Source organism: Neomonachus schauinslandi, chromosome 12 (genome assembly GCF_002201575.2).
Source record: "Neomonachus schauinslandi chromosome 12, ASM220157v2, whole genome shotgun sequence".
Lineage (NCBI taxonomy): Eukaryota > Metazoa > Chordata > Mammalia > Carnivora > Phocidae > Neomonachus > Neomonachus schauinslandi.
In genome coordinates this window covers 38,657,504-38,671,371 of record NC_058414.1, presented here as the reverse complement: position 1 = coordinate 38,671,371, position 13,868 = coordinate 38,657,504, and the positions used below count along the sequence as shown (strand labels likewise).

The following is a 13,868-nucleotide window of genomic DNA, read 5'->3' as shown; positions in this document are numbered from 1 at the left end:
TCCCTAAGTTGAAAATATAAACAGAAAAATGTCTATTTTAGAAAAGACTCATACTGTCTCTTTTCAGATTTTTACTCTTGGGAATTTACTGGAATGTTAGCTTTTTTTGTAGATAGCATATAGTTGGGTCTTGTATTTTGATGCATCTGACAAGCTCTGTCTTTTAATTAATTGGTGTATTTAGATCATTAATGTTTAAGGTGATTTTGATTATCTTGCTTGGTTTTTTCTATCTTCATGGATTTGTGGTTTCATGTCTGACATTGGTTTGGAGGGAAGTTCTCAATCATTATTTCAAGTAATTTCTACTATTCCTTTTTTTCTTCTTCTGGTATTCCTTTTACATCTATGTTACACTTTTTGTAGCTGTACTGCAGTTCTTGGATATTTTGTTTCCACCATCCCCCCAATCCTTTTTCTCTTTGCTTTTCAGTTTTGGAGATTTCTATTGAGATATCCTCAAACTCAGAGATTCTCCCCTCAGTCATGTCCAGTCTACTAATAAGCCCATCAAAAGCATTCTTCATTATCCTTACAGTGTTTTTGATCTCTAGTATTTCTTTTGGTTCTTCTGTAGAATTTCCATTTTTCTGTTTACATTGCTCATTTGTCCTTGCATGCTATCTACTTTATCCATTAGAGCCCTTAGCATACTAATCATAGTTGTTTTAAGTTCCTGTTTTGGTCATTTCAACATTCTTGCCATATTTGAGGCTGGTTTTGATGCTCACTCTGTTTCTTCGAATTGTGGGTTTTTTTTTGCCTTTTGCTATGCTTTGTAATTTTTTCTTGGTAGCCAGACATGATGTACTGGATGGATAAAAGGAACTGCTGCAAATTGGCCTTTGGTAGTGTTGGTGGTAGACTGTAGAGGGAGAGGAAGTATTCTGTAGGCCTGTGATTAGGTCTCTGCCCATTAGAGAGCCTCTGGCTCTGGACAGTATACTTCACAAGTGTTTTTTTCCCCTCCTCTTAGGTGGGAGAGAATGGCTAGGGGTGGCTGGAATAGGGTATTTATCATCCCAACAGTAAGGTAGGCTCTGATAATACTGCAGCAGGTTAGGCTCTTAATAAATAATTTCTCCTGAGGACAGATCTTGTTAAAAAGAACAGAATACTCGGATGCATTTCAGAATGGTTCCTTTTCCTGTCCTTGTGTGAGACGTGCAAATGATATTTCTCCCATATTCACTGTGAGAACCAGGTTGAGTTCCCAGAGGTAAAACTCACAAAAATGTGGAGATCCTCCTATGGCTGGGACCTCCTAGAGTTTTTAAATCTCTGTTTGGTCCACACTGAGCCTCCGCAGTTTGTCTTTCACAGTTCAGGTTTTCCTATGCCAACACTGGTTCCTGTGGAGGTTCTAATTGGTCCTTAAGATGACTTCCTGAAATAGATAAGTAGATTTTGTCACTTTGCCCATTTTATAGATGAGGAACCTAACTCGGAGATGTTAACTGATTGTTCAGGGTCACCAGGTTAGTAATACACTGGGACCCAAATCTTTACTCTGAACCTGGTGATGTTTGCTTTTGTCAGGGTGTACAAACACCTTCTGTCTCCCTAAGAAGTTGAAAATATAAACAGAAAAATGTCTATTTTAGAAAAGACTCATACTGTCTCTTTTCAGATTTTTACTCTTGGGAACATTTACTGGAATGTTAGCTTTAGCTTAATAACAATAATAATAAAATCTAAAATTAGTGTGTTTAAAGTTATTTTAGCATAACAGAACCCACAGCTAAAACATCACCATTCATTTCTTAACTGTTGCACTGTGCTTCTTAATATGGAATTGTAATGGTGATGGCTTTATCATTGTTTAATGTTTGTCTACACCTGTGCAGAGTTAAATCCAACACGCTTCACAAGCTACTGAATCCTTCTGATAAACATCTCCAGCACCCCTGACACGACCCGTTTGTGTAATTACCTGGCAGGTTACCATTTGTGGTATCTGGTACCTTATAAGTCAACTGTTGAGTGATGTGAACTTTTGAGGGCTGATTACACAGAAAGGCTGTGGTTTGAAGCATGCTTAGCAAGGCATCTTATCTCTGTACTAATTTATGTTTCAGTAACTTTTTCATAATCATTGCTCTTCATTTAGTAGAACTTAGGGAAACTGTAGGATGAGGAATGAGGGACTCTGAATTCAGTAAAAAATTATTTTTCTTCAATTTGATGAAACACCTCATTCTTCTTCTCAAGTTAATGCTAACTGTGGTTTTGGGGAATTCCAAAATTTCTTTTGCAGTTACTGATTGTATCAGTCAGGGTTCACTTGCGGAGAACAGAATTCACTCTAGCTGGTTTAAGGAGAGGGAGATTTATTACAGGGTGTTAAATGGCTTATAGAATTGGTTGGGAAGGCAAAGAAACAGACTTCAGGCTGAGCTTCCAGGAGTGCCTTCCAGGCCCTCATGGCAGAGCAGGCCACCAAGGGAGCAGTTACCTCTCATGCAGTCATGAAATGGCTTGCCAGAAGGGGAGTGTTCAGACCCATACTGCCACTGACGTGGGCAGGAGGTTGCCACGGGAAAATCTGACACTTCTAGCAATGATGCTGGCAGAAACAGCAGAAGCATGGCCCCCACCTTCCCAGTCTTTGCTTTCCAAAATGTTGCCTTCCACATCTCACCCAGCTTCATCTGATGGACAGCACCTAGGCCACGTAGCTGCAAGGGAGTCTGGGAAATGTCATTTTAACCTTCCAGTCTCTGCAGTACAGGAAGATAGATGTGGAGATACGGGAAGATAGATGGGAAGAAGAGTTGGTCCCAGCTTCTGAATTGTTGGGCCACACCCAGTAGAGCTTTCCACTGGGATTCAGGTCCGCCCACTACATAAGAAGACCAGGCAGAGACATTTCTCCCTCCACCTCCGTTTTCTGCTTGTCGCTGCATGTGGGCCTGTGCGTACAACAGAGACTAGCTCACTTTTGATGAGCTGTCTTTTCTGGTTTTTATTTCATATCTAAGGTAAATAATGACTTCATGACAGTAGAATTTTCAGTGTAAGCCTGTGCTTGTCTTGGCTTTCAGACCTTTAAGGTTTGTGGCTGGGGGGGGGATGGGGGGGGATGGGCGCAGGGCTGAGTGAAGGCAGTGTTAGGCAGTTGGTGGAGTAGCAAAGCTCAGGTTGGGATCTTGGGTCCTAACTCAGTGGTTCTCACCTGAGCCCCTCATTATAATCTCATGATGAAGCTTTAAAGGTACCCATTTCAGAGATTCTGCTTGGATTAACCTTTGCAGCCTAATTTGATAGGCCTGGGCATTGATAAAACCCAGAAGTCCTTCGGGAGACTTGAATATACAGCTGGGGCTGAGAATGGCAGTCCTAAACAGACCGAATTGGACATTAGCTAAAGCTGTGGTTCTTAAATTTTAACAGCATCAGAATCACCTGGAGGACTTGTTCAACTGTAGATTGCTGGCCCCACCCCCAGAGTTTCTGATTTGTAGATCTGGGGTAGGGTGTGATAATTTGCATTTCTAAAAGTTCCCATTGGAGGCTGATGGTCCAGTGCCCACGCTTTGAGCACCGCTGGCCTAGAAGGAGGTACTGTCTGTTTTCATTGTACAGATTTGATTTCTACTCATCTGGAAGACTTTCTTCCTGAGTCAGCATTTTTGGAGCATCTGCTTAATTTTTTTTTTTTTTTTAAGATTTTATTTACTTGACAGAGACACAGCGAGAGAGGGAACACAAGCAGGGGGAGTGGGAGAGGGAGAAGCAGGTTTCCTGTGGAGCAGGGAGCCCGATGTGGGGCTCGATCCCAGGACCGTGGGATCATGACCTGAGCCGAAGGCAGAGGCTTAACGACTGAGCCACCCAGGCGCCCCTTAATTTGTTCTTTGCAGGAGTTGGGAGTAAGATGCATTTGAGGAGATCATGCATATATATATATATATATATATATATATATATATATATATATATATATCTTACAGCTTTTCACTGGAAGGAGAGAGCTTTTCTTTTCTTTACACTTTCTTCTTCAAATTAGTATTCCTTATTCTGTGTAGGTTTTCTTATGTTCTTCCCTGCTGCCCTGTTGGGTTCACAATTCTGTACCACTGTGATTTGTTAATGAGCCTACAACTGGCTTGATTCCAGTGTTAAAAAGCCCGTTTAAACAGTATTCCTCCATGTAGAAAATCTTTCCTGGTGTTCTCCTTCTTTTGGCTGCCCTAACTCATATTAAAGTAAGAGTGAATTTATTCGTCCTGAAAGTATCTTTCTGGTTCTCTTTGCCATGCTTCCTGCTACTGCCTTTTAAAAGCCCAGTCATTGAAGTTATGGTATTGTTGGCTGGTTTTTTATATCTAGGATGTACCTAGCTAGTGCACCTGTTTTGCAAATGCTATTGTTAACTGTTCAAGCTATTATATCTAATGTTTGTCTTGTCAAAAATTTTACATACTCAGTGGTCCTGAAATTTTGTCCCATAGAACATAGGTTCATTGAATTGACCTCCCAGTTTGTGGAAAAAATATATAATGCATAGTTTTTTTCTGTTTTAGCCCTCCCTCTTTTCCCTGAGTCTTGACTGTGTGTGAAAGTTAGCTGCTATAGTTAGATTCTCTGTTGTATTGATTTAAGTAGCAATAGTAATATTTCATAGTCATCTGCCAAGAACTTTTTTCCTTCTTGGTGATTTTCCTAACTGTTTGAAAACTAGTTCCTTTATTTAAAAGTCTTGATACACAAATTTCGTTTAATAGTGGAATCTATTCTTACAAATGCAAATTCAGAAGCATGATAAAATCAGGCAATTAGATTGTAAGAACAGTAGCTGTAAATATTTACATGCTGTTAGTATAAGAAAAATATAACAATGAAATTCAGACTTCTGGAAACTCAGGTTTGATGAATCTTCTAAAGGCTTGTTAAAGTGTTGCAGAGTTGCGTGCCAAGCAGCTGTTTTGAGTTGACTTAAAAAGGGAGGCTACATTTCTGTAGTTCCCTTTTTCCAGCTCCTAAAACTTCCTGGGTATTGATTTTTGCCACCAGGTAGAATCCATCTCAGCACACCTTCAGAACACTGGTACTTCTAGCTCTAACTTACGTTGTCTTGAAAGAAGCTGTGTAAGTGTTATTCCTTCACTGCACATGATACCCAAACAAGAAGGTAAGAATGGGAGGTAGAAGTAGAACTGGGAATTCTGACTAGTCATACAGCAGTGGGGAGGCCAAGAGACTGGTAAACATTTTTTTCTGAATTTATCCCCTATTGAACCATAGTTATTTTGTGCTTCATTTCAGTGTTTTCAGGACCTAATACACATTTCCATGGGCCTTAGGGAAATTCCACGGTATATCTGGAACTTTGGGTGTGTTTTCAAGAAGTAGCATTGGTTGGGGCTAAGATAGCAGAGGGGATGAGTTAGGAAAACGTCTGTGGTTAGTGGTTTGCTGAATGTTTTTGAAGATCCACGAGTTCCTTTCCCTTCTCTCCTCCTCATTTTTTCCTTCTTAAGTTATGAGCCAGGTTACTCATCACTTAGGCTTTTTAAAGAGTAAGCATGTGGGGTGCCTGGGTGGCTCAGTCGGTTAGGCGACTGCCTTCGGCTCAGGTCATGATCCTGGAGTCCTGGGATCGAGTCCCACGTCAGGCTCCCTGCTCCGCGGGGAGTCTGCCTCTCTCTCTGACCCTCCCCCCTCTCATGCTCTCTATCTCATTCTCTCTCTCAAATAAATAAAATCTTAAAAAAAAAATAAAAAAGAGTAAGCATGGTAGAATATAAACACCTCTCCATAAATAATACAAATAATAGATTTCATTTATCGAGTGCTTTAACTCTGTGTTCTTTGTGGTGCTAAGCATTTGATGTTATTATCTCCTATCACCCTTTCAACCATCCAGGACTTCTCATTTTACTGGTGAGGAAAGTGAGACTGAGAGGTCAGAGATCTGGCTCAAGGTCACATAGCTAGTTATTTTAGACATCACACCTGATCCCCAATCACAGGTGGCCTGACACTAAAGCCATGTTTTTTGTTTGTTTGTTCATTTTTAAGATTTTAAAAAATTAATTTATTTAGAGAGTGAAAGTGGGGGAGGGGCAAAGGGAGAAGGAGGGAGAGAATCCCAAGCAGACTCCACGCCCAATGCAGGGCCCGATGCAGGGCTCTGCTCCAGGACCCTGAAATCATAACCTGAGCCGAAACCAAGAGTCAGATGACACGTAACCGACTGAGCCACCCAGGTGCCCCCCTAAAGCCATGTTCTTAATCACAGCACTGGATGGACACTACAAACTGGTGGTGGTAGAAGAAATTGGGAGATTCTTGATTTCTAGGCATGTATTATATTAGTGGTTAATGTAAGTTATGGTCAGTTTGAAGCTGCCCACAATGCGGCTCAGTGGAAAGATCATCAGAGTAAGAGATGGAAGATTTGGAATCTGATCTCAGCTCAGACAACACTTAGAAATGGAAGCACAAATTGGTGCCAGATCTGACTTTTGGGGAAATAATTGACCCTCTTTGAGTTTTGGTTTCTCCTTGTGTAAAGTGGGTGCAGTATTATGCTCTCTGCAGGTCTCAGATTTTGCTGTGAAGATCCAGTGAGGTAATAGTCATGCATTGAAAATATAAAATGTTCTATACACATTAGGTGGCATGACTTAGATTTGTTGGGTCACTATAAGGATTTTTAAAAAATTAATTCATAGAATTCAGTACTTCAGCTAATATTTATTGAATGCCTCTATGTGCCAGACATTATACTAGATGTTGGTCATACATCGGTGAATAAGTCCTGCTTTTTAAACAAAACTTTTAATAAACTTATACACCCTTCACCCATTTCTCCCACCCCACTCCCCTGCCTCTGGCAACCCTCAATCTGTTCTATTTTTTTCTCTATATCTGTTTTTATATAGATATATAGATTCCATATGTAAGAGAGATCATACAGTACTTGTCTTTCCCTGTCATTTATTTCACTTAGCATATGCCCTTGAGGTCCATCCATGTTCTTGCAGATGGCAAGATTGGTTCTTATGCCTGGATAATATTCCATTTTATATTTATTTATATCTGTTTATCTCACAGTTTCTTTGTCCATTCATCCATCAGTGGACACTTAGGTTGTTGCTATGTCTTGGCTATTGTAAATAATGCTTCAGTGAACATGAGGGTGCATATATATCTTTTCAAGTTAGTGTTTTCATTTTCTTCAGATAAATACCCCTAAGTAGAATAGTTCTATTTTTAATTTTTTGAGGAACTTCCATACTGTTTTCCATAATGGCTGCACCAATTGACATTCTCACCAGCAGTGTACAGTTTCCTTTTCTCTACATTCTTGCCAACACTTGTTATTTTCTTGCCTTTTTTTCTCCTCTTTTTAATAATAGCCAGTCTAACAGGTGTAAGGTAACATCTCACTGTGGTTTTGATTTTGATTTGCATTTTCCTGATGATGAGTGATACTGAGCATCTTTTCATGTCTCTTTTGGCCATTGGTGTATCTTCTTTGGAGAAGTTTCACTTGATCATGGTATATGATCCTTTTAATATATTGTTGAATTTGGTTTGCTAGTATTTGTTGAGGACTTTTGCATATATATTCATCAGGGATATTAGCCTGTAATTTTTTTTTTTATTGTGGCATCCGTGTCTGGTTTTGGTATTAGGCTAATGCTGGACTCATGAGTTTGAAAGAGTTTCTTCCTCTTCTATATTTTGCAAGAGTTGGAGAAGGATTGTTATTAATTTTTCTTTGAATGTTTGGTAGAGTTCACTAGTGAAGCTATCTGGTCCTAGACTTGGTTTTTGGGAGGTTTTAAATTACTGATTCAATCTCCTTAGTAGTAATTGGTGTCTTCAGATTTTTCTATTTCATTATGGTTCAGTCTTGGTAAGTTGTGTGTTTCTAGGAATTTATTCATTTCTTCTAGGTTGTCACATTTGTTAGTATAATTGTTCACAGTAGTCTCTTTTGTATTTCTGTGGTACCAGTTGTTGATGTCTCCTCTTTCATTTCCGATTTTATTTGTGCCGTCTATATCTTTTTTACTTGGTGAATCTGGCTAAAGGTTTGTCAATTTTGTTCATCTTTTCAAAGAACCAGCTCTTAGTTACATTGATGTTTCCTATTGTCTTTTTAGTCTCTATTTCATTGATCTCTGCTCTAATCTTTGTTATTTTCTCCCTTTATGGATTGTGTTCTCCTGTGCCTTAGATCCTGGCAGAGTTAGAGTGAAAGCTTTGTTTCTTAGAGAGGTGCAGTTCTGGTGGGGAACACTGATGTGCAATTGGGGATTAGCAATGGAAGAATGCTGTGGGAATTTAGGGCAGGGGAAGTTCACTGTAAAATAGCATTGCCCAGGGAAAGCTTTATGAAGTGCACGGCATAGTGAATTAAGTAGATTTTAAAGGATGTGGTATTCAGATGGATCAAGAATCGTTCACTTTGTGGAAACTTACTTTTGCTTTTAAAAGGAAACCCAACTAAGTACCTAGGGTCACCATTTGCCTTCTAAAAAAAAAGTTACTTACGGACTGTTGTGAGATATGGAACTTGGAATTTCTGTGCTCTTAAGAGGATGGAGGCGTTTTTCTGCTGTTTCATCTTCTCCAATAGTGTTTGGCCTATCCTCCCTTCCTCAGACTATAAACCCGAAAGGAAGGAATCTTCTCCTGAAACCTATAGATCGGCATTATCATCAGTCTTAGGTTGGTTAGCATTCTATTTTTTTCCTCCTTAATTGAATAATTTCTCCAAAGAGTACTAACTAGTTTAGAATTTTAGAAAGATTTGGTAATGCATTAGAGGTTAGAAGTACTCAGCTGAAATTAAAGGAGTTATCAGTCTTGCTTTGGGAAACAAGGTGACCAACCAGCTCATTTCAGAAAAACTACCTCTCCCATTCCAGTGATTAGTTAATAAAATTATTCCTGACAGCGGCAGGCCAAGAAGCTCAGGCAGTTACGTATTTAAAGACAGAGAACCCATTGTCCAAAGATCTCAGAAGAGCCTTTGCAAACACACAGAAGGGATTTAGAACAATTTGCATAAATCTCCCTGTGGATAGCGACATGGCTCCGGTATTAGGGTGGTTCCAGGAACCCCTCCTTGGCTGTATCATGGGGTGACGCTGTGCTTAGTGAGAATTCAGTCTTATGATGGTTTTTGCCAACAGGATTGGGTGATGGGACACTGAATAAGCCCACTGTTTGGTTCCACATAAGGACTCTTTTGTGTTGGCCCGGTGTACCCATATTCAAGTTTGTCTTGCTTTTTCTCCACTGATGTTTTTGGACTTTGTGGGCTGGGGAATTAAGCACAACACCTATTCTGAGCTAATCTGTCAAATTTTGTTCTTGAAAGGTAACCGTAGCCCCTTGTATTTCTAGAATGTGGAGAATAATAGTCATACCTTTGGAGACTTCTGACTTCTTAAAAGTCAGGGAGAGGAGGAGACCTTGCGTGGCATGCCCAAATAGCTAGGCATTCATGCCTGTTCCTGGCAGAACTGTGGGAAGTAATTCCCTTGTTTGTTAATGTGATTTGCCTCCTTCACCAACTTCTTTAAGAACTATGTTCTCTTGCATAGTTAACAAGTTGTACTTTAATATTTAATATTCCCCTCTGGAAGGGTATGGATCACTCTGGTGTGTAGTTTAAAAATGCCGGGTGGTTACAGATCTGTTTCAAGTTTTCTTTTTTTCTACTTACTTTTTGAAAAAAAAAAAAAATGATATACATTAAATACCACATATTAAGAGCTTTACTGGTTTCTTGCACAGACTGCTGTCATTCTAGAAGCCACATAGGAGTCTAATTTAAAATCCAGGGAGTAGTTTATGCAATGGGGAAATTTGGTGCTTTAAGTAGAAAAATGAAATCCACTAATTTCTAACCTGGAGTTTATTTTCTTTCAGTCTGCTAGCTTGATTTCTCAGCTTTGTTCTAATAATATAAACATTTTTATGTTTATTTATAGGTGGTTTTAACCAAGAGAGCAGATCCAGCTGAGCTTAGAACAATATTTTTGAAGGTCAGTATAAAGGAATCTATTTTGTTTCTTGTTTGATTTGTGTTCTTGAACTTTTAAAGATTATTTTCAAACAGCTCTTTATTTCATTGTTATATATGTAAAAAAAAAAAAAAAAAATCCCAAAAGGTATCTTTACTTAAGACTTATGAAAGAGATCTACTACAATTATGTCTATTTTTTTTTTTGAAATGTATCAGAAACTTGCAGGTGATTTTTTTGTGAGGGCAGTATGGTTTACATTTTAATTTCTTTTCTCTCACTTGGTGTCAGATACTGGAAAGGAGTTGCTGGGGGATTTAGTCTCACAACTCATTTACCTTTCCAGGATTCACCTGTGCGGTTTGATGATCATGCTTTTTCTTCTAAAGTTGAAAGCTCTTTGTTAACATTTCAGTAATCCTTCATCCATCCAGAGAGGGCTGTCCTTGCCTCTTGTTGGTAGAAGCCCATCATTGTTACCATCATTATCATCATTTTATTGCAACTGTGGTTCGTGGTGGAGGCCCAGTATGAGTAATAGTACATATCAGTTCCCAACAGATACCATATATTTCCTTAGTTTCTTAGATTTCCCCTACTTTGTGACATTGGGCAGTGAATGAATGATACTCTAATAAAAGTCTACCTCAGGTCCCAAACATGGAATCACGTGATGTTGGATTAAAGTACTCAGAAAAGGCCGCTTTTGTAAAGATCATTTAATAAGTGTATATGTGGGCCTTTTCTAAACATGATGGGAAAGCAACTATGCTATACGTGAAGAGGACGAAGACTTCAAATGAGACACTTGATGTTCTGCTGTGTACCAAATATATGGCCTGGAAAGTTACTAATATTGTGAGCATCACTTTCCTCATGAAAATGTATTATTAAAAACTACTGAGAAATCGGAGAATTTGAATACTGACAGGATTATCTGATATCAAGGAATTCTTATTGATTGATTTTTTTAGTCTGGATGATGGTATTCTGATTACAGGAGCTATAAAGAGTCTTTTTTTCTTAGAGATACACACTGAAGTGTTTACGAATGAGATTATGATGTCTGAGATTTGCTTTTAAATAATCCAGTTTTGGTGGGGGAGGGAAGATGTGTGGTTGGCGTGGTGATAATTTTTGAAATTGGTAAATGGAACATTGAGTTTCTTACCCTGGTCTCTCTACTTTGTACATGTATGAACATCTTCCTGAGTTATAAAAATTTGTGAAGATTGAGTAAAAAAAACCTGGATGAAAGTTCCCAGCACCTGATATGCATTAGATAACTGATTCAGTAAGTGCTTGAAATTAAATAATTCAAACATGAAAGACAGAGGCTTCAAAAGGAAATGGTTAAAAATGTGAGTAGGTTTGAGGGGGAGGAAAAGGGATAATTTGTAAGGAGGTTTGGATTATGTGTAAGAAAGCAGAATTCTTTATAAATCTGGTTTTAGCCTGAAAGGACACACAGTATAGAGATTCTAAGGTGGAAAAGGATTCTAGATCATGAAAGTCCAGGAAATAGAAATGCGTTGTTTTGCACCTGGACTAGCGTCTGTTGCCCTGCATTGGGGGCTCACCGTGATTGGGATGAGGTGTGTATGAGGGAACCGTAGACATTTGTAGTGTGTGTATTTAAGATCTATAATATGAAACTCATAGTATAATTCTAGGAGACCACTTGTAGTGGGTTGCCAGAGACCCTAGAAAAATGGATAAAAGCTCATTAACCTGAGCTGGCAAAGTCATAATCATTGTTTGAACTCAGGACCTCCCTATTACTTCTGTTTTGTAAACCAGCGATAGTTGTGGGCATCCTTCGGACAGGAAATGGGAAAAACTCTGAGTGTCTCAATAGATGGTGCATCTTGGATACCTACTGGTCTTTTGGCGTGATCCAGTAGAAACGCTCCACCCGGGTAAAAGCTGTGTCCACCTTTTGAGCCACATGGCAGCTGGTTAGGTTGAGATCCTACTTGGGAACAACCTGTCTTTTCCAGCTGCTCCCTGTCAACAGGAGGCAAGTCTCTACTGGAGACAAATCAGATTGGTCGGGTAGGAATTCCATGCAGAGTTCTGGAGAGCCACCTGTGAGGTTTCTGTGTCAGTGAGCCTGAAGGCTGGGGTGGGATCTTTGGGAGCACATAGGGAAATGCTGTCTTCTCTTGGGGTGGCTAAGACTACGTGGCTTTTGAATGAGAGTGTGACTTAGAGTCCTAGGGGATGATGGGGCCAGGAAGGGGGGGGACCATCCATGCAGAAAACAGTGATCAGCAGTTTCTGGAAGGGATTGTGGGTCTGGCAGAGGTTTGGGTGATCTCATCAGGCTGGGGCAGTGTAGGACCAACACAAATCCACCTTGGCTCAGCATGTGGGGATCTCTTGTTTACCATCTGCCACAGATGATGTGGTGGTGGGAGGGGAATAGGGCTGAGGCCCATGGGGGCTCTGCCAGGCACGTCTCCACTGTGGCCGGGCTTTTCCGTTAAGTATGGGTCAGCAGTAAGCACTCGGTAAACCTGACTACTTTGCTGATTTTCTATGACTTTTTCCTGACTTTTATTCTTGATAAATATCCCAACCTTCTGTCTGTTACACTAGTTAGAGGATTCTTCTGTAGCTCGGGGGGGGAGGTGGACCTTTGGACCAGATGTGCTGATAGCAGAGGAGTTGGCAACTGTGGAGGTCAGAGAGAGCCAGTGGAACTGGCAGAGAGAAGGAAAGAGAGAGGGGTCCTGGAGGACTGAGGTGGGCCCAACTGTGGCTTATTTTATCCTTGAGAAGAGTTAAAATAAATTCCACTTCTTTTTTTGGGGGGGCGGATTTGCTTACTGTATGTGAAGTACAGTGTTAAGTGTTGGGGATATAAAGATGCATAAATCATGGCTCCTGCCATTTCCTGTCTCACTGTGTGTAAGTGTAAAAAAAAAAAAGCCATGATATGGTTGATAAGCATTATATGGCATTAATTAGCAGGAAGATGATGTGGGGCTAATTACATCTTGTTAGCAAGGGTCATTGCAGTTACAGAGAGGTGGTGATGTTGGAGCTGGGCTTGACAGTGAGTAGGTATTTACCAGCTGGAGAAGGTAGAGGAGGCCTGTGGGGCAGAGGAAGACCGTTCTGGGCAGAGGCAGCAGCAGGTGTGGAACAAAGGACTGTGAGTGCCAGGTGGGGGTGACCCAGAGCACAGGCTCTTGGGCAGTGCACTTGGGTGGTAGGCAGGGCTAGACTGGTGTCTAGCATTCCTAGCCTGAGGCGGCTGAGTTTATGATGCAGCCTCTTCTGGTGATAAGTGGCAGCTAACATTTTGTCTGGGTGTGGAAGTTGAAGTCCAGGTGTGGTCAGTTTTGTTTCTAACCTAGGTGTTGACATGTTTTTTCCCTGACTGCATGTTAATTTGAGCAGGTGTCTGAGTGCTCACAGTTTAAATAAAACACCATGAAGCTTTGCGGTGAGTGGGATGTACAAGAGAGGTATAAGCAGTGACCATGCCTTCCAGGAGTTCAGCTTTTATACGCAAGACCAAATTTACAGGCACACAGTAGGTGAAGGAGAATCTAGGTGTGCCTGCTTGCCAGTGTGGTGAAAGCAAATGCCACAGGAACGGGAGGAGGGAGCGGTCCCTGTGGTGGGGAGTGGTCAGAGAAGGCTCCTTGGAGAGGGACTTGGGAGAGCCCTGGGGTGAGTGGGAACTGGGGAGTCAGGGAGGAGGGCAGCTGAGGAATTCTGGGGGAGAGGGCCACCTTCGAGGGAAGGCTGGGAGATGGGCTCGGGAGCACACAGCCTCTCCAGGTTGAAGGATTCTTGCTCCTTCAAATGTTTATTTAAATTCAACTCTGTGGCAGGGAGTCTGCCAAGCCTTACAGGGCATGG

General features: G+C 40.7%; 1 protein-coding gene across 1 annotated transcript in view; it reads left to right on the top strand.

The window, feature by feature from the left end:
• SLC25A13 (solute carrier family 25 member 13) overlaps positions 1 to 13,868 on the top strand; it is a 177,130-nt gene that overhangs the window by 14,771 nt on the left and 148,491 nt on the right. Inside the window, exon 2 of the mRNA XM_021689816.2 lies at positions 9,960 to 10,013. Coding sequence (XP_021545491.1) covers positions 9,960 to 10,013 — 54 coding nt within the window. The remainder of the gene's footprint in view (positions 1 to 9,959; positions 10,014 to 13,868) is intronic.